The 21,043-nt window shown below is 38.9% G+C and overlaps 1 protein-coding gene across 1 annotated transcript in view; it reads right to left on the bottom strand.

Annotated features, from left to right (window-relative positions):
- Window positions 1-329: 329 nt before the first annotated feature.
- Window positions 330-21,043, bottom strand: part of MYO10 (myosin X) — a 162,787-nt gene continuing 142,073 nt past the window's right edge. Inside the window, exons 27-41 of the mRNA XM_054284962.1 lie at window positions 20,708-20,951; window positions 18,358-18,453; window positions 14,968-15,061; window positions 14,149-14,204; window positions 12,485-12,627; window positions 11,850-12,044; window positions 10,615-10,772; window positions 9,180-9,303; window positions 7,898-8,195; window positions 6,980-7,187; window positions 6,241-6,377; window positions 5,308-5,428; window positions 2,498-2,950; window positions 1,952-2,143; window positions 330-1,676 (exon numbers count right to left, since the gene is read on the bottom strand). Of these exons, the coding sequence (XP_054140937.1) occupies window positions 1,566-1,676; window positions 1,952-2,143; window positions 2,498-2,950; window positions 5,308-5,428; window positions 6,241-6,377; window positions 6,980-7,187; window positions 7,898-8,195; window positions 9,180-9,303; window positions 10,615-10,772; window positions 11,850-12,044; window positions 12,485-12,627; window positions 14,149-14,204; window positions 14,968-15,061; window positions 18,358-18,453; window positions 20,708-20,951 (2,630 nt within the window). The 3' untranslated portion in view covers window positions 330-1,565. The remainder of the gene's footprint in view (window positions 1,677-1,951; window positions 2,144-2,497; window positions 2,951-5,307; window positions 5,429-6,240; window positions 6,378-6,979; window positions 7,188-7,897; window positions 8,196-9,179; window positions 9,304-10,614; window positions 10,773-11,849; window positions 12,045-12,484; window positions 12,628-14,148; window positions 14,205-14,967; window positions 15,062-18,357; window positions 18,454-20,707; window positions 20,952-21,043) is intronic.

A 21,043-nucleotide genomic window follows, 5' to 3' on the forward strand; every position in this document is an offset into this window, starting at 1 on the left:
AGAGTCACTTGCACATTCACTGTGGCATGGAATTGCTCAGCATTCCCTCTGTGCCATGTAAAAACACATTGCATGGACAAGGACACCTGCCCCAGAGCAACACACAGCACGTGCACCTTTCCAAGCAAAAGCACACACACACGCACACATGTAGCCTGTGCAGTAGGCTTGCCTCCTGAGAAGACAGGAAAATAAAATTTTGTTGCAAGTCTGACTCAGTAGGAAATAGAAACAGAGCACATTACATATATTTTCTTTATTGCTGGACTTTTTTTTCCCAGTAAGTAGGCATGATTCCTTAAAGGCTGAGGTTTTAAACAACATTTTTCAGGTCTCTTTTTTTTTCTTTTTTTCTTTTTTTTTTTTAAATCTGTGGACAAAAAGATACCTTTGAACAAAGTTTTGCCTTATATTACAGTATTTCTGTACAAAAATAAAGGTCCAAACTCAAATTATTATTAGCTGATATTCCCCAATTTATTTACAGGGTACTGTCAAGAACCTTCATCAGGCAACCAGGTAAAATATTAAAGCAGTTGCATTGTATAACGTTGCCTTCTCTAGTCAACTCTGAAGGGCTCTGGCCTTTGGCAGTCAGTCTGGGTTAAGGAGTCCAGCCAGAAGTATAAAACATGATGTCTTTCAAAGAAAAAAATTAATATTAAAAACTTAAGCTGACATTATGGAGAATTGAACTGATAACTGTGTTTCCATATTAGGGTATTCTATAAATATTCTCAGCTACATCTCTCTTTATCATACAGCAGATACAGAATGCAGACTTCTGCTACTTATATGGTAATACATATTTGCAAAAGTAAAATCAGTGTACGAAAATTTTGGAATTTACTTGTTAATAAAACTGCTTAAAAAGTAACCATACAATTGTAACAACTAAACTCTGAACTATTAAAATGTACAGAAAGACTGTTTACACCATTGCACATACTTATTCCCTTTGCTTCAAAAGACTTGTGAAACACAGAATAAAATTTGTCAAGTTTTACTGACAGCTCTAATATGCATGCACAGTGTGCACATCCATGGAAGCAAGTGGAAACAAAGTGTTGGCGTCCATCAGGAAAGCTGCCAGCAGCACTCCAAAAAAATATACCTTGCTCTTCTTCCCTCCCCCTTCCCACCTGTATACAGGCCAGTAGATTAGTGCAGAATGGATGAGTGTAACTTTGTTTTCAGTGTTCTGAAAGGAAATCCTCTTAACTTTTATCAGCAATTTTAGGTCAATACAAGTTGGGCTTAATATTGTAAGGCACTTATTACTGCTTGCATTGCAGTGGATCGAGTCTTAAGGCATTTGTTACATCAACTGAAGGTAATAATGCTTTGGAAAGTTTTGAATGAGCCAGCAGTTCTAGGTATGTGACTATTTCAGCTGATTTTCCCCTGCCCCCCTGTGGTCTTTCTAGAACATTGTTTGAAGATATTTTCCGTCGAAACTCCGGTTCTTGGTTAGCTTGTCAACAACGGTGATCGATGTCCCCAGGTCGTTCTGAGGCCAGGGAGTGATGTATTCTATTTAGGGTGCAGTAGAACTGGTTTTGTTTTCACCTGCAGCTGCCCTGACTTCCATGACTACTCACGGATCGAGAGGTGCTGTAGCGTTTCTTCACGATCATACTGATGTAAGCTTTCATCAGCTTTGCGATGTCAACCACCTGCCAAGAGCAAGAAGAGCACAGTTCTCAGTGAGGTAACAGTATATGAATGAATTTCTTTGGACACTAACAATATAAAACTGTCAAGCTTTCAACAAAACCCTTTTGCAGCTAAACAAAAACATTCAGCATTTCTCTTTGTGTCATTCTGTCTTCCCTTTAGCTTTACAGGGATCTTGAACAAATCTCTAACATTTGCAGCCATTACTTGAATTAATAAGTGGCCTGGCTATCGGGACAGGAAGACCCCTATAACAAAACTGCCTTGCTCTTACCTCACTAGTTTCAAAAAGCAGTTCTCTTTCATCCACCACGATCTTGTAAGTGTTGGCAAGCGGAGCACCAAATGACAAGATATGTTCATACTGGAACACCTCCAGAGGCCTTCCTTCCCCACGCTTGTAGACAGAAACTGCATCAGCGCTGACTCCAAGCCACAATTCCTGTGGGAATCCCCCTTCTTTACACTAGAGGAAAAAAAAAAAATTAACGGCAAGGGGAACAGTGTGAGCCACACAACACTGACTGTTGATGTTTTTGTCTGTAACCATTTGTGAAAAGTGCATATTGCTTGTTCCTTTTTAAATGTAGCCTTTTATACTTATACTTGTTTGCAGCCTGTCAGAATAGCATTCTGTCCCTCTATTTTACAGTTAACTGGTGGATTTAAATAGCTACAGTGCCTGCTAATGGGAGTAGCTCAAAGTTTATTACATCAGCTGTCTGAGCATTGTGATACTGTATTTATGGTTTCACTGCTCAGGAAAGAAATCATCACCTATACTGTGTAAAGTGCAGTTTGAATGTTCATATGGTCTTACCTCTACGTCAAAGAGTGTTGAACCATAGCCAGGCCATTCCTTAATCAAAGCCATGTACTTTGCCATGGCCTGCTCCTGATTCATCCTCTGGAGTTTTTTCCATTTGTCAATAATACTAGTCCTGGAAGCTGAGATTTCCTCTTTGACCCACATGTCTAACATCTGATCCTCCTCAACCTTCTGTTTGCTGACAGAGCCACTTCGGAAACTCCTGCGCAGCGTTCCTTCAAGAAAGCTGGCTCGTTTCTTCTCGGCCTTCTCTGGTGCAGTAAATGTTTTGGTCGACTGTGTAATCCTAGACTTCAGCTTCTGCAAGGGATACACTTCCTCCAGCTCTGGTATAGTGGTGTGCACAGTGTAATCTCCCTGAAGGTACTGAAGGCGCAGAGCTGCCAGGACCTGGAGGGTTTCCTCAGGAGCAGGGTAATGTCCTTTAATCACTGCTTCATGAGCCTATCAAGGGGAAAAAAGGGTAGCTTTTTTATAAAGCAGCCTTTGAAAGGAATATGAGAAACAAGGGGAGCAGATTTACTCCCAGGGCAACCCAGGACCTGAAATAAATGATCCATTAAATAAATCAAAAGGGGTAAATCTCTTGGCAAATTTAAGCTGGATAAGATTGGGTTTACCAGAAGAACTGCAAGGCAACTGAGGAACCTGCTAAATGGAATTACTTTTACTAGGACAGCTTTTAGTGAACTCCCATATCTAAGGGTTACTGAACAATGAAAAAGGAAAATAAAATGTAAAGGGAAGAAAACAGGATCTAAACATCTGATTGAGGAGAAGCCATCTATGTTCAAAGGCATTAGGAAGAAATGGGTCCTCCAGTTTTGTTTACTGCTATCAATAATCTGGCTGGGAAAACTGATGTTTCCAGCCAAAGAAGCCAAGCTCTAGGAGAGCTTTGTAATTTTACTGAGGGGAAACGATACATCTTCAATGGAACCCAAATCAAGTTAGTACAACATCTACATATTAGAGTGCTCTGTAGCATTGGGGATGAGATTCTGAACCAAAAAGACTCTTTCAAAATCCCAGCTCTCTGCACACTCATTCAAATTTGTGAAAATGTGGACAGCTAGGTGTTTTCTTTCATATGACAGTAGTAGAGGAAACAAACACCCATCGTGTCTGGAGATCCAGGAATTGCAAGTTTAGTAAACATACAGCTAAGTAACAGCTAGTTTGTTTAGGTGTACAAAATGTGCCTTTAAACATGCAAAATGGTTTACCTGAGCTTGTACACATGCAGGAGAAGGAGCTGTCTTTTAGAAATGGAAGGACAGTATTTTAATGAGAAAGAACTAAAAGATTTTCTTCAGTGCCTTATGATCATTAAAGGATTCAGACTTTAAAATAAGGGAGACTACAGAGTTAAAACTGATGACAAAAGGGAATTTTCATAATTGTCTGAAAAAAGTTGATGACTGACATCAAAAGCTGATAATTAGAAAAAATAGAACAGAATTGATGTTAGAATGTAATGTTACCTTTTCAAGGTATTGCTGTAATGTTGCTGGTAGGGATTGAATGTCATGCTTTATAACAAATATTAATGGTTTTGGCATGACATAAAGTATTTGGCTAAACACTAGTCAGCACAGAATGCCACATGAAAACAATCTGCTTCAGCAAATGTGCTTGTTTTAGCTGTTCATCCTGAAAACTGCCTGAATCTGCCTCTTAAGCCCATAATGTAATGTAGCAGATTGGATACAGAGTTCTCAGAGATTTTCCTCTTGCTGTTTGAACTTCATCCCAAACAGAGGCACTGGATGACTCCTCTAGAGGTAACAACAGACAGACAGAATGGCTGTGCGTCTAAGCCCAGCCAGGGCAACCTACTGCCCAGATCCTTCAGCCAACAATAAACAGTTTGCACTGAGCTACCAGGCTGTGGAAGGACCCTTTTGGTAGACTTGTGGTGTCATATGGTGTCTTAAAACTTAAACTGAACAAGGAAGAAATACTCTATTACAGGGAAGATGTAGAAGGGGAAAACACTTCATATGTATGAAAATTGAGGTACATCAGTTCTTGATCACATCAGTCTTGCTCACCAACAGAGTGTCAGTGTCTTGGTGTTGCAAAGAACCAGAAATCTTAAACCTATAGAGAAATCTTTATCTGTTTCTAGTGTCCACTGAAAGAAGATGACTACTGGAAAAATTTTTAATCATTTGCAATATAGTAGAACAGGAGAAGATCAATCAACAATAATAAAAGCCATCAGTGAGTTTCTGAGTAACTACAGGGATTGATTTAATAGAAATCCAGCTGCTGATGCATTTAATTTTCATTAGAAACCAATTTAGTTTATGTTTTGCAGTGTAGCCTCATTCTGGGCTCAGTATGTTCGCTGAGTGGATTTCTGTTCATCATAGCTGTCTTACTGCTGAGACTGGACTATTATACTGTGGCTCCTAGGAAATGATCCATTTCTGACAAGACAAAAGGCTATTGCTCAATTAGCTCTGTACAGTTGCCAGCAGGAATCTCTTATTAATTAATTTGTTGCCAGTCGCACTTTTTTTCACTTTATTTCTTACAATTTCTCCAGAAAATAGCTTAAGAGGAAAATTAAAAGCAAGTGTTACTCTTTTTTATGCAGCTTAGAAAGATCATATGTGCTTCACTTATGTCAGGATAGGCCTATTTTGACTACTGAACTGTTTCCTTTGCTCTTGATGCTTCAGTAGTGTTGCATTCAGTTGAAGAGAAGCAAAATAATAACAGTCTCTTTGCTGCCTAGAACACTTTTTTCTCTCCTTTTTAAAGTGCTTCAAAACAGAATCTTTGTTCTTTACCTGCTCAAACATAAAGGCAAATTCCACGCTATCTTTTGGGACGTTTTCTGTGTCCAGGAAGCAGTAGAGCTTGAAGTAGAACTTCCAGTGCATCTCCCCAGCTTCAGCAGTGGCAGCAAGCCTGCATCATTGTGTGAAGAGAGAGAAAGATCAGAGCTGTGAAATCAAACTCTTTTCTAAATTGCCACCTGTGGAATCTAAACAAGGCATCCGCTGATCTTTGCTTTATGTGTGTCTGTGTATTTAGAGCCTACAGCAAAATCAAGGACAAATGTTGGCTCAGTTCTCAAGTCAAAGGTTTCTAACCCATGTTCTCTTAATAAATATTGATTTTTAGACAAATCAGCTGTTAATAAAAGTGGTATTATTAATTAATTAATATATATTATTGTTATAGAACTGCATAACACTTAAAAGACTCCCTTTTTCCCTGATTTTATGTGGAAAACAGGGGCCGATTGCCATGCATAAAACATAAGGATGACAAACAGGTATTTAGACTTACTACATTTTCTTACTATAGTTCTATAGGTGGTTTCAATTTTACTGGTAAGAGAAATGTTGTGAGCTGTAATGTGGTGACTTCCATGTGAAGTTAGCTAACAGAATGGCAGTGACTGCCTGGAGCTCAGTTCTCACAGTCACATTGCCAGTAACAATGGAACAATTTGTAGTAGTGGAGAAGAAAATGGGGAAATAGTGATGAAAAATATCCCTCTACTGCTGTCAGGAAAGAGGAAAACCAACACAAGTGGCTAGTAAGTCTTTTAAGGAAACTAAAAAAAGATCTTTTGTTCCAGAAATGGCCACATGTGTAATTCAGCTGTATCATCACAAACAAGCAAGTCAAAGAGAAAATTCAGCATTACTGACATTGGAAATTTATTTAATTGCTGCTTATTAGAGTGAAGAGAGAAGGAGAGGTACACTCACTTTTCAAACTTTGCCAAGACATCAGCTACAATGGTTCTGCTTTCAATTGCTTTGTCAGTAGTTCCATTGTATTCAAACAAAGCAAACATATTTCTGCTATCCTCCATGGCCAAGCCACGAATTAACTTTTCAACCACCTAATACAAAAACAGCACATGAAAAAACCATAGCATGGAAAAACAGTACCACAGAGTAAGACAGATACTTCAAAAACAATTAGACCTAGGTTTTACATTAGGCTAAAAACGTTATTAACTTGTTCTCATCAGCATTATTAATTGTTGTCAAATTCCACTGTCATTTTTATTCTTTCAGAATATATATCTGCTATCTCCTGGTCAGATATAACCCTTGGTATTTCACCAACTCGCAAGAGTCTTCCAGTTTTAGGAAGCAGCTTGGCTCTCATACACACCAATGTCTACTAAAGTTTCTCCAATAATTAGGCTCTCTGCCTAATTGCTTAGTGTTTCTTGTAATTCTTCCTGTAAGAAGGAACTACAGTTGGGTAACTCTGCAGCACAAAGACAGTTTTTACAGCAGGGATTTCTCCAGAACATAGTGTGGGGAGGGACAGCTGTCCTGGAGGGACAGCACTGTAAGCCTTTCCTTCCCAGAAAGGAGAGACTGGCAGAGAAAGCCCCAGAGCTTCCAAAGTGCAGCACTATGGCTGCCTGGGACTGGCATGGGAAGGGACATGCTGATTTTATTACAAATATATTCTGTCACCACTCCTCACCTCTCCAGCTGTAGTGTGTGAGTTGATTGTAATCTTACAGGAGCCCCCACCATGGCAATAAACTGTGGATGTCATCTCCTGCCTGCCAATCAGTGCTTCTATTTCATCTCGCGACGGCACAAACTCTCTGCACTTGGTTTTCTTCAGAGATTCGTATGTGAAAAGTGCGTATTTCTCCATTTCGGTGCCTGGAAACTGGTCACGAACCCTGTGAGAGACAAAGCTTATTACTTCAAGCTGACAGCTGCTAAGTTTGCTTATTTGAGAATTTTTCCCCCTGAGATTATTTCTATATCCAGTACACTGTTTAATTGACATGCTCCAAGTACAGACAAAGCTTTTAAATTATTGAGTTTGTTGGTGCACTAACTTTCCTAAGGACACACTCTGCATTCTTCTGTTGTATCACAGCAAGAGAAACTCCACATTCTGGTTAATGTTGAACTGACAACAAGGATTTACTATTATTTAATGTTCACTAATATTTTAAAATCAGATTTGCAGTCATAGGTTTGTACCTCAAATACATCTTTAAATATGATACTGTTCTTTTATGTGCACAATGCATATCTCATAAAATTAAGGTAAGTGGGATGAAGAATTCTTATCAGGTTGGTTTGGACAGGTGAGAATGGGACCTGGGGATATGGGCTGAAAGTCATTTAACCTTATACAGTTACAAGAACTGCCCCTTTTGCCAACATTAACAAAATGTGCATTCAACTTTGTGGCATCTTGCTTGATTCTTCAAATGTGTGTAATTCCATTCAGACCAACTCACACACACTTTTCCTGTAACATTTTGTTTTCAGATTCACTGTTTGGCATAGCCAGTTTGCTAAGTGAATACAAGTCTCACTTCTAGATATTTAAACACTGTTAAAAGTTGTGGTGCTTTAGCAGACCAAAGGTTCTCACCTTTTGAGATGAAACTTGAGATATTTGAGGATGCTGCGACTGGGCAGAAATGTGCAACTCATGCAGGTGAGTATTTGCCAGCTGTAGAGGTTCCCCACACTCCCAGGGTTAGGCACTTTATTGGTTTGCTTGATGAGCTGACAGTAGAGCTCATCTCGGAGAGGTCGCAAATCATGTCCTGTTTGCAGGATACCTTGGATTATAGGGATGGGATCAGACATAGACTCCAGCTGCTGTAAAGAATTAAATATCTTGATGGCTTCATCCTGTAGAGTTGTGTAGCCTTTGTCTTTCAGTACTACAAAGAAATATTGGGAGAAATGGGCTTAGATGAGATATGAAAGGAATAGACCCAGGCTTAATGTGGAAATCGCTTAATGCTACTCTGTGACCTTGTTATGCAGGATATTATAATCTGTATTTTCCATTTCAAATGTATGATGCAAACTCATTTTATGAGCTTATTCACTATTGAGATTTGTTCCAAATTTAATTTTTGATACACCTGAAAAGTGACACTGCTGAAGTGCCATATCACACTCCATATTAACCTCCCAACCTCGCCCAAGGATGAAACCTCTGGTCTGAGTAATATCTTGTTTAATATGCAGTTGCAAACTAAGATAACCAAATCCAAGTCAGTAAAAGGAAATGTGTTTCATCTTTCACTAGTGAAAGCCTCTTTGAAGTGCCAGTGACCCCAATGAGATAATACAGACACCCAGTTCACAGTCATCAATAGCTCTGAACCCTTCATTCAAAAGCGACTTCTAAATTAGTATTTGAATAACAGAGATGATTACACTCATTTCAGGACTAAACAAAGCCTTACTTTTTAAAACACTCCTAAATGTTATTTCCCATAAATAAGGCTTCCTATCCCATCTTATAAAATGTACACCTGTTAATTGGAAGCTGTGGCTGCTGCAACTTCCTGCAGGGGGTAGGAAGCAACGATAGCTTTAGGAGGAGAATATGATTCAAGGGACTGAGTAAATCAGGTATAGTTGCTTACTTCAATGCAAGACTTTTCAAACTCAGTCTTCTTAGCTGTATTGCTGTAAGCAATAGCAACCTTCCCTTCTGTAACACTCTTGCAGGAACATCACAAGCCCATGGCTCTATGCTAGCAAACTGCTATTCTCAAAAGAGAACAGGGAAACTTGTCTATTTGTATCATAAACATGTGTTTTGCCACCATTACTTCACTGTAGACTTAAAAATTCCACCCTCTGATTTAGTATTTTGTAACAAAAAGTGGTTCTATTATTATAAAACTTACAGTTGAGATTGATGTCCCCATATGGCAGTGGCAGTAATGGTGAGTGCAATGGATGATGAGTGTAACGGAGAATGGGATTCCTCTTATAAATCTGTTCAACCACATCAGCATTCAGGCAGTTTTCCTATTGGGGTAAGAAAAAAAAGAGGTTTTGGGGTCCAGCTTTAAGAATAATGCAATGCTTTGTGCCCTTAGGTTGGTTGTAAAAAGCTAAGCAACCAGTGTTACCGACACCATTTGGTGCAAAATCCAGTTGTGGGTGCTGTGGCTGCCATGCCTTGCTGTGGGCTATAAATGCTCGGTACTTGCCAACCTCAGGCCTTGGATAGGCTTGCTTTATCTGTGCAGTAAGAAAACCAAACTACAGCAGAGCTGCAGGACAACAAAATGAAGTATCATAACAATTTTTGAAGTGTGTTTTCATTTTATATTCATTTTTAGTCCAGTAATTAATAATGGGAAATATGATACCTTTATTAAAGTTTTATTTAAAAGTATTTCTCCAGCATAACTAATTGGTCTGTCAGTTAGAAACTGCTACCAAGCTACCAAACTAAATAGTCCAAAGCTGCTGTAAACCTGGTGCACCCACTGTACACATCCAAATACTACTCTTACTATTCTTCTTAAGCCAGGTTTGACAGATGCGTGACCACTGTCTTCTATCAGTCCTGAATTCCATATATTCCTCCTGCTCTGAAGAACAGCATTCATAATCTTGGAACTGAGAACTTAATACCTCTTTTTCATGAGAGAAGAGATGGCACTCTCTAAGGGAAAAGGTCAGTAGCATTTCTCCCCTCTTGCCTATTTCTTTGGTCTCTTGTGAGAATCCTCATCCTCTCATAAATGCACATTAGCAAAAAGCTCCAGAAGGACATTCTCTGGCTGAGCATGCAAAGTTTTACAATCAGTAAAACAATAAAATCACTGTTTTACTGATTGTAAAACAGTAAGCATTAATTGAATGCTTTTCTCATCACACAGAGATATGAGATGCTTAGCCCATGCTATCATAACAAAAGAAAAGGACCATAATGTCAAAAAAAGTCAGAAGAGCTGTTTAGTCCACATCTTGGTGTTCTGCTCACTGTGGACAGAGTCAAACACATCTGCTAACTCATGAATCTGAACAATGTGCTCTACTGCCAGGTGTAGCCTGTCAAGTTACACAAACCAGTAAAACTTGTTACTATTTTAATGGAAAAAAGTTATCCCTCTTGCCCTCCAAGCTGCACTTCAAAGTTTGCTCTTCTACTGTTTAGACAGAAATTCCTTTATCAGGTCAGAGAAGACATTCAGGTTTCACAATTGTAGTCCATGCTGCTGTGTAATTAAAACATAATTTTCTGCTTTATTACCCAATGTGGCAAAGCCAAAACAAAGATTTACGGAACCATTCTTTCTCACCCCATGCCATCCTGCTTGTGCCTACCTTAATATCCTGAATGAGCTGCTGAGTTGGAGTATCAATGGGTGCCTTTGTGTCAATCACGTTCTGGATGGCACTCGACCAGCGGGTCGCCTCATTAAGCAATTTCGTATGGAGACGGTAACAGTGCTTGCGTCCGTACACGGTCACATTCCAGTAACCTGGCACAACAGCAAAACTGCTCATCACACAAGCTGCAGCCCAGCAGACTGCAGCCCAGATCATGCTGGCAGTCTTTCAGGAACTAAAAGTGTGTGAGTTATTGGTATCATAATACAAATACTGTGGTATTAAAGGAGATTTTCTCCTTCAAAGAAGACTAGGAGTAGCCTCAGACTACAACTATGCATCATGCAGCTCCCTCTTTTACCCAGTGATCTTAGTAAAAATCACTGTAAGACACCACTGTTAATACTGTGGAATACTCTTAGGTCCTTGTAGCTTGCAGGCCCTACTTCTCCAGTCCTGTCTGTAACAGGAAAATCTGAGACAGACTTGCTTTGTAGCAAGAGTCTTTCATAGTCTGTGGCACACGTACAAACAGGCATAAAGCACAAACTACCTCTTCTACCTTTAATTTTACACCAATGAGGTGGAAACTATGACAGGAAGGGAAGAGCATTTTAGTTCAAATTCTTTCTCTGCATCACTGTACAGGCTTTTTATGAAACAGATTCAGTAAAAGGAAATGTGTTTCATCTTTCACTAGTGAAAGCCTCTTTGAAGTGCCAGTGACCCCAATGAGATAATACAGGACTGTCAACAGTCGCTTTTCATTTGCAAACAGATGCTTCTGAGTTGAAAACCAGTTCTGAAAGTGTGCAGTGGAGCTGACTCAGGTGTAGTATGTAGGTTACCACAAACCGGACTCTTACTCTGCATCTCCCTATACCTGCTCCAATGCTGGTCCTCATGGTTCCATACAAAATAGTGTATGAGGAGAGTGTTACCCATGTCTTCTCCCAGGTGTTTGATGTGTAAGCATAAGTGCTCAGACTAACTCGGCTGCAGTGCCAGTCTGTAATAATTTGAATGTTGGTGAGAACAAATTTTACTCCTCTATACATTACCTTTGTTTTTCACCCAGTAATTCCCTGTAGAACACCTCAGTGACTTGGGAACTGGATTTGTTCATGGAACTACACCCATAATAAGACATTTAAAATATTCTTATGCCTTGTTTCTTGCATTGCTAAGTAGAAGGACAGAAGGCATACCTAACAAGAGCAAACAATTACCTGTCTCTTTGAAGATTTTTTCATCAGGTGGGACCACTGAGCAGAGGCTGTTCAGGACCAGTGTACCCAATTTCAAAGCATTTTTCTCAGAACTCTTGTAGTAGTCCAAAGAATTGTGTGTCAAAACAAACCAACGCTTCTTTAGTTTTAACGAGGACATCTTTGGGTTGTTCTTTACTTCCTTGTGTAGCCACCCTGTTAAGGACACAATTTGAATCACACTTCATTTTCTTGAACAGAGTTGGACAAAAGTAGGTTGCTAAAAGTAAGTTGTATACTTTCAACAACAACAAAAACATTGTATGAATTGATAAGCTCACATATGAACAAACATTGAGTAAAATTCTCAGACAATGAAAAGTAAAGATAAAATTAATAGGAAAACCTTTCCATTTTGATGTTTCACTGGAAGAATTATCTTGTCAACTTACAAAAACACCTTTGTCATCATTACAGTGTTTTCTTACACAGCACAGCAAGAATATAATTTCAGCTGTATTAATTTGTGAGTTAAGTCCACCACAGGAAGATGAGGCTGCAACGCTAATCCTGTTGGCATGCTGCCCACATTGTATTGTGGGGACAATTTCTTCAAAGCATAACAGATGTTATTTACTGCCCCACTCAGTTCTTACCCCTCACAATGAATTCTTGTCCCTCCACTCTAGTGTCCCCCTTTGACCTCTGGAGCAGGGTTATCCAGTGATGCATCTCTTCAGGAGTGTCAGCATTACAGTGAAGAACACGATTAGCAGTGATGATCACAAATGAATTGGGTCTATGAAAATAAAGGAGAATTGAAACAGCCTTTATAATCAGCATACATACTGTTTATCTCACCCCCCATAACCATAAAAACTGTTCATCTTTTGCATTTTCTATCCAGAAAAATACTGTTCACCTCTAATGCATCATTTAGTTATCAGCTAAAGAAAAATATTAAGTGTTTCAAAAGACTCAGTTACGTTGAATTCACACCAAAATGCAAGGGCTATGTATGGTGGGAAAGCTTACATTAAATTGCAACTTGTCATATCTCAAATTAAATCTGTGGTGAAAAAAACTTCCAAACTTTAATCAGTTTGCATGTGAATCAGAACTGTTTCAGGGTCAGATCTATTTAGTGTTTGCTTCAGTAGCTACATTAGCTAAAACCAACTACAGTATACAAAGGTCTATAGTAAAGCAGCATGTGAACATCTATTCTTTTATTTTAATGCAGTGCAACCCAATTTACAGAGAATACAATCTATTTTTAATGAGAGTCTGGCTTTTACCCAATCCTACACCAGGATTCACTGAAGCATGAAGAACTAGTCCAAGAGAAGTGTGCTGATGGCTCTCTGGATCAGACAGGCAGGTTCCTTGGTCTACAATGCTTGCTTTAACCCTTTACCATTAATTTTTTCATCTGGAGCAAACCCCCAAAATGGACATAAAAGACAAGATTAAAAAATCCATGTGAAAAATGCTTACAAGATAAAAACTTACTGCATTAACATAATGCAGGAGAAATGGTAATTTAAAATTGTGAAAGCTCTGGACATTTGTGTTGTATGGTTTAGGAAACCTGAGCTTGTAAATTCACTGTTAGTTCTGGTATCAGTATTTTGGCAGGCCAAGGACAAAACACTAACTTAAAACCAGCTGTTTTACACATGTACACAATGAGGAGAAACTGGAGTGAGCTCCTGCAGTTCCAATAACACCTCACATCCAGTAACCTTATAAACCAGTTGTAGTCTGAACCCAGATTACTTTTTATTTCCCTTAACACCATTAGCAGTTCAAAACTAAGAATAACCTGACATTTTTGCTGGTTTTTTTATGCTGCACTGACTTCTTTGTTATGAGACATTTTTATTCTGAGGAAATAGTTTTCATCCCTGAAGAATACAACATTCATGAAGGAGAAGCTGAACAGAAAAAAACCATTAAAAGTAAATTTTCTACTACATTACTACATTACTAAGGAACTCAAAAATCAGCTGTTCTTTTTTTTCAAGAACATTACTTGTATAAATGAACGAAATATGCAATCTTCCAATTTTGGATCACTTTAGGAGCTGAAGAATTCAGGTATGAAGCAGTGTCATGGAAATCACTGAAGCCCCCCCAAAAAGGACCATCATTCTTATTCCATGTTTTAACACGTGGTGTTTAGTGCCATGAAACGGGAGGCAATAATGAATCATTTTAATACATGGTTGGCCAGTAGAATATAGACTAAAGCTTAAAGTGTCAGATTTTGGCTAGAGACAGGAGAAAAAGAAAGTCACTAGGCAAGGTTCTGACTTACCTATCTGGATTGTCAGCAGCACAGACAGAATCAATTAGTCCTACATCGAGTGTACCCTATAAACAAATATCCAACCAGAAAATGAGGAAGACATTCACTGTTACATTTTTCACAGTACTCTTCTGAGAAACAGGAGAAGGAAGCAGCAGCTTTGAAGCAAAATGAACTGCAGGTTTAGGCATCAGTTTCTCTTAACCATTAAAACTGCTGAGGGGAAAACTAAGAGACTTGGATGAATAGATCCAGTAAAAGATTATTTGTAGTTAGGATGGAGGCAGCTCAAAACCTGCTCTTTTCTGTGCTTCCAAACATGCTTGAATTTTTCACTGAAAACTGCCATCCCACAGAAAACAAAACAAACTTCTACAGCCATTAAGCAGAAGTTTTTGTTTTCCTTTGCTTGATATTAGCTTCCAGATGTATTCTATTAATTACCAGTATATGTTGTACAGAATGATAAATGCAGGACCAGAGAAATCTCAAATTTTTAACTCTTGGGTTTTTAATTTACTCACTAACAATATCTTTGCAGAATTTCAAAATCAAGCATACACTGTGTTGTGATAGGGAAGTGAACCAGAAAAACCACCCCCAAAACCAACAGTCATTTTTCATCAAGGTGAATGATGGGAGAGGAATCAGAAGTCACACTTTCTCCTTGTACAGCTACAGGACCAAAGACATGGGAGCTCTAGCCAGTGTCACAGCTACCACCACATTTAAACTAAGTAGGTTGTGACTCTCAGAGGCTGTGGCCACCACAGTGCCCCTGTTTTCTAAAAATATTTGGTTTGAAAAGTTCTTCAGATTTAGACTTACCACAGCATTCTGTGGATTTGCCTGCTCATCATGCATCTCCCGGATCTCCTGCTCTGTGGACGCATGGACTTGACTCAGTACACTGAACCACTGGCTGGGGAGAGAAAGGCAGCAGTGTAAGTAAAATTTTGGCTCTGCACAAGCCTTCTGTCACCTTTGTTCTGCAGAGATGTAGCAGGTTCTGCAGGTTTTTGAAATTGCTTAAGATTCCTTTTGTCAACAGGCATAAAAGCAGCAAGGCTTTATGTCAGTTCAAGCAACACTGGGTGCAAGCAAGCCGCTCCAGATCTCCCATCCAAGCTTGTGTCATATCCTTCTTCCTGACAAAAAGTACCTTGTACACCAAGTGGCATCTCTGAAAAACTGCTGTAAGCACACTGAAACATCTGAGTGCTTGGAGAGTCTTCGTTACACATTCCACATTTCATCTGGAATAAAACACATTCCTAGCTACACACAAAGCCTTTAATAGGAATCTCAGCCTTCAGATTATAAATTGTGCTGCAGATTATAAATTGTCACTGATAGTGTGACTGGTAGTAATTCTTTACAGTGATACTTCTGCAAAGACCATCAAAGTCCACTGAGCTCTCTGTAGAAGCACAACTGAGAGGGAAAAGAAAGAATAAAACCCCCAAGGAAATACCTCTACAGTTTTTGTTCTCTATGGAGCACTGAAAAATCCAGCTGCTGGAAGGATGAGCAAATTTGTGGCACTGTACAGATCCACAACAGGAAAAGTGCCAGAAAAGTTTCCAGTGCTTCAGCCCCTAGTCCTGAGCAGCAACTGCAGATGGATTTAATTCCATCCACACCTTTGGCTTCTGGGAAACCTCAATCCTTCTGGCATTGTATATCTTGTATATGATAAAGCTCAACTGCTCTAAGGAATCCCACTGAAATCTAAGGGCAAAGCTTGGCCTGTTCAACAGGTTCCTGAATGCCATTCTTTGAGATATGAATTTGCCATTCTAATGAAGAGCACCTGGGGCCAAGTTTTCAAAGGGATCAAAAGCCCAGCCTTTAAAACAGACTCCTCACTTTGCTGCAGAGGTTCCTCCACCACCATGGGGTTGAGGAAAAACTCAACCTACTGCAAAACTACTGGACTTAAATACAAAGTTATCTTTGCAATTGCTTTTAGTCACGGAATTTTTGCCTAGGACACTGAAAAGCTGCCTCCTTAACTCCAGCATTCAGAAACCAACTGTTCCCCCAAAATGTAGATTTCTGGAAACTGAACTGCTAAAATAGCTTGAGAAAAACTGTGTAGGCTGTTAAACAGTACCAGCACTGTCATATTCCAAATTCTTTTTATCAGCTCATGCTTTTATTAGAAACAGTGCAAGCAATGAAGAAAAATGAAGCTTGAGAGTGCCAGACCATAAAGCAGATGAGAACATATTTAGTTCTGATTCTTTTTTTAAGACTCAGAGACACCCACAGAGAGGTTGTACTTAACACTTTGCTGTATGTAAGGCAATGGCACAAAAAAAGGAGAGAAGCTGTCATCTAGAGAGGAGGATCCACCAGCTGAAGTAAAGCTGAAACTGAAGTAAAGAAACTGAAGGAAGCTAAGCCTCACCAACCAAAAGATTCCCAAAGACAAACAAAAAAAACTTCATAGCACTGTATGTACATCTAGCGATAATTTATGGATGGATTTTAAAGAACAATTCAGAGTTTTCCTGATTTCATTTAATCTTTGTGTAAACAATGAAAATTAAATGAATCATGGCACTTTGCAAAAAACAAAGGCAGAAAGGCAGACTTTATTTTTGCTTTTTTCCCTCTCAGGACCTCCTTTGTTTTTCCGCTGAGTCCCAGAACACAGAAATAGGGAAGAAGGCTAGGGATTTGAAAGGAACAAACCCTCAGCAATAGCTGTCCACTGAAGCATTACTTCTTCAATAATAGTAACACCTCTTCTGGGAGGAAGAGGATGTTTTTCGTGGTTTTTCCCCTAATTTGAACAAAAAGCAACCTCAGATCCTGATCTAGGCCAGGTACAAAATATTTTTCCAATAGCAGATGTGGACCAAACACAGCCCAATGATTCATACTTCGCTTTTCACGATGCTTTGTTAACAAGGCTTTGGCTTAAGCCTGTCTGCAAATCCTCACACATCTTCCTCATTAAGTCTTCTGCGATGAGTGAGAAAAAAGAAACAGGAAACACACTGGCAAAAGGTAATTTAACCTGGATAGTTTGTTATTCCTACTATACACAACAAGGGTGTACAGAGTCTCCTCCTCCATCTTTAAGAAAGAAATGAAGGAGATGCATGGCAACAGACAAGTCTCCGTGCTGATAATTGCTTATTGGTCCCTAGGGCACCTACACAAGTCTGGTAGAAGAGACTTTAGCTAAGCCTTCATTTTAAAATATGCTTACATCCCACAAGAATCTTAACAGTAACTGCTACAAAGCTCCTAAGTCATTTCAAGGATAACTTTAAGGATACCAAAAAAAATGAGGATGGATTTTGCGTTGCTACATCTACATCTGTACTCAGATGTAGGAGGACATTCCACCTTTGCAAAGAACAGAATACAAAAGAACTTTTGAGGCTTCTGAGCAAAGTAGCTCAAGCAATGTTGACAAAGGCACGCTGTATTCTGGCCTTGGGGCAGCAAGGCAATGGGTAATAAGCTCTGATTACTAACTTAAATTTATTTAAATGCTTGATTTTTTTAGGCAAGCATATGATTATCTTGCATGAACTGTAGCATGGGGTTTTTTTTAAAGATGCTCTACAACTCTACAACTGATCAGACAAGTCAGACCTGCTCCTCACCCACCTGCCTCCCCCATGGTTAGATATGGATCCTTTAGCAACAAAAGCAAGCCCCTTTTGAGGTATGCAGAAAGGGAAGCACTCTCTTACACACTCCTCATACATGAATATGCTTTTGCTCTAAAATACAGTGACTGCATTACAACTTCTATCTGAAAAAAATTTAGGTTCTGCTTAAACAAACAGTCCCCACCCCTAAGAACAAAATGCTTCATTTCAGACAGACTACAGGGTCTCAAATACTGATTTGATCCATGCAGCTAAACACAGCAGGGTAATCCACAAGGAAAGCATCAGTGCCTAACAAGTCACTACAGACAAACTGTATTTCAGAAAGTTGCTAGTAACACATGGCTAACAGCCAAATTCTAGGCAAATTTTCATTGGCAATCTGAGTCTTCCCAGTAATTGTCTGACACAAGGTTTTCTCCTCAGCAAGCCTTTCAGAAAGTGTTAAATGCAACGTGTTTGACACAGCCTAAATATTTTGTGACAATGCTCAAACAAATTAGCGACAAGCCAAAGTCAGAATGGCACAGAGGTTAAAAAGGAAAAGAAAAGCAAAAGAAGATAGACCTGATGATTTTCATACCTTGCATCCTCAGGAGATTCAGCAATTAAGTGGTAGGTCCTATCACTCATTATTAGATCAATACCATTTTCTTTGCCTGTGTTATCAACAATCTCTCTGAAAAAAAGGAAAACACCAATATTGATCATTACACATTATCAACATTTTGAAAATTATGTTCTGCTGAGAAGCTCACAAACTACTGACACTTAAAATAACAGCAGTCTTCATCAGGTTCATTTGCAAGACTCACAATGTGATTTATCAGTATTAGTTTGCCAAACTACAGCTGTGTTTTCTGCCCACACAGTACAAATATTCAAACTGCTATGAATGCCACTACACCAATGTGACCATTCTGTTACCATTTTACCAAGAACTAAAGAAAAAGCAAAGCATTATCAAACCCCAAGAGAGGCAAAGATAACTGAGGGAAGAAATGGATATATTTCTGAACTGACTGCATAACCAAGTGATTTTTGGAATTCTAAAAGAAAGCTGCTGAAGATTGAAAACTGAAAGCAAACAAAACCTGGATTAATGATTCTGTGTGGTTGTGAGTCAGCACAAGGACAATTCCAAACATGACCTCCAGGAAAATCTGAGCACTCATCTGCTGAAAAATTACATATTTCTAATTTTTAGTTTGGACATCTAAGTATTGATATAAAAACAACTGTGAAGGTTTTAGCAATAATTAAAGTATGACATTGGATTTCCCTGTACCTTAAAGAAATAAACTTAATTTCCTTCTTGTTGTTTGGCTGTATTTGCCTGAAGCTTACTATTTCCTTAACTGGCTATATTTTCTAACCAGCTCATTTATTCTCATAAATCTCTGTCCTACAAAAAATATACGCAAGCTCTGCATATCAGAATCATGAGGATGATCTATCTGTTATCAATACAAAACCTGTAATTTTGTACTGTTTGATTCCTTCCCTCTCAGTAACAGTGTCCAATAGAATACCTCCCTCTTCTATGTTTCAAGTGAATCAGCCTGAGATTTTTAAAATTGAACAAGGTCCCTAATAGAGAGTGGTGAAATGCATGAGTTGCACTATAGGTAAGGAATGCACTCAGTAAATATTAACACTATCTAGAAAAGCTATTGTTTATTTCTTATGAAACAGAGTTCTTTAAATATATGTACCCTTTCTTTTAGCTAATTTATAAACAAATAGTCATTGATTGAACCTACAGTTCAAACTAGGTTCAGCAACCTTTGTCTGATAATTTTAAAGGTACGTGCAGCAAAGAACATCTATAGAACATAGCCAGTGAAGCAATGAGGTAACAACAAAAAAAAGAATGAATGATTAAATATATTAGAAAAAGATGCTAAATAAATGCTATGGTACATGAGACAGAGTCAAATTGAGTTTTAACAAAAAATTCAAAAAGGTAGGATCTTCAGCTTCTATTCAGAGATTTACTTGACTGCCAGCAGCTGACCGTATTTCAGTAGCAAGTCAGGATTCTCACTGAAACTCTTTTCTGTCCTACTTGAAATCAGGCTCAAGTCAGGATTGCCAAAGAAAAGATGAATCAAATATTTAAATTTAGTTTAAACTCTCTGTTAAAGTAACAAACAAATTGGATAGTTGCAGATTACAAGGCACAGAGTGGAACTGAGTGTTACTAGCCATTTCTGTTTCTCTCTACTTTGGATGAAAGCTGAGCTACACTTTATAGAGAAAAGAGACAACTAATGTTAGCACACTTTAATTTTTTAAATTAGGTAGATAATCCTAAATTGTTTAGAAAGAAAAAAGCCATCCAGTAGAAAATTCTTTTTTTCTGTGTGCTTTGGGAAGCGTAAAATTCTAAGGCTTAAGGAACTTCAGTTAACAAGGCATAAGTTATTAGGTTTAGCACTCTTGTTTTTTAAATGAATATATGCATTTTAAAGACTTTTCTACACTACCACAATTATTTAAAGCATGAAAAAAAATCTAAATACATATAGAAGATTCAGCTTCGACCCATGCGAACTTCAATATACTCAGGGCCTTTTAATTCCACCCTCTTCATTCTGGGTTTGCCTGCAGCTACAGACTTGGCCACATGCCCCAAACTGCCTTGGGAATCATTACAGACTAAGTAGGGCCTCTAGTCTGGGAGAAAGCATAGATGGGTTCATTACTGCAGCATTTTTCTGAAGTATTTGGCACTGGCTTAGCTCTGGAGCACTCTCCAGACTTAAGAGAGAGCCAACTAAGGACAACACTTGCTTTCACTAACTTCACCCCACACACTCTCCTGCTTGCACTCACACAATTTGTAGGCAGGGCACTCAGTGCCTTCCCAGACTGAGCCCCAAGTACTGCTTAGAAGGAACCATGGCTAACATAAAACTGTGTAAACCTACTTGGCAGTTCGGACATCCATGGCACCCTTTAGCTTTTCTTCACTGTCGTTTTCAAAGTACATCAACCTGGACTGTCTGAGAACAAACCATCTTTTCTTCCAGTTCCTTCTGGAAAGTGTAGATGATCCACCCCCCTTTTTGTGAAGCCAGCCCTGCTTAAGTGCTTCCTGCTTAGAACGAAACCACAGGAAGGTCTCATCTTTCAGGACACACCAGCGTCGCTTCCATGTGTTGATTAAGCCACCTGGCAAGAGACACAAATGTGGGTTTAGGTGCAGTGAAAACAAACAGCTGTATCATAAAACAGATGCTGTGAACAGCACCAAAACTGGAAGG

The sequence above is a fragment of the Melozone crissalis genome, unplaced genomic scaffold, assembly GCF_028551555.1.
Source record: "Melozone crissalis strain CALT ecotype California unplaced genomic scaffold, PUWL_Pcris_2 ptg000042l_1, whole genome shotgun sequence".
NCBI lineage: Eukaryota > Metazoa > Chordata > Aves > Passeriformes > Passerellidae > Melozone > Melozone crissalis.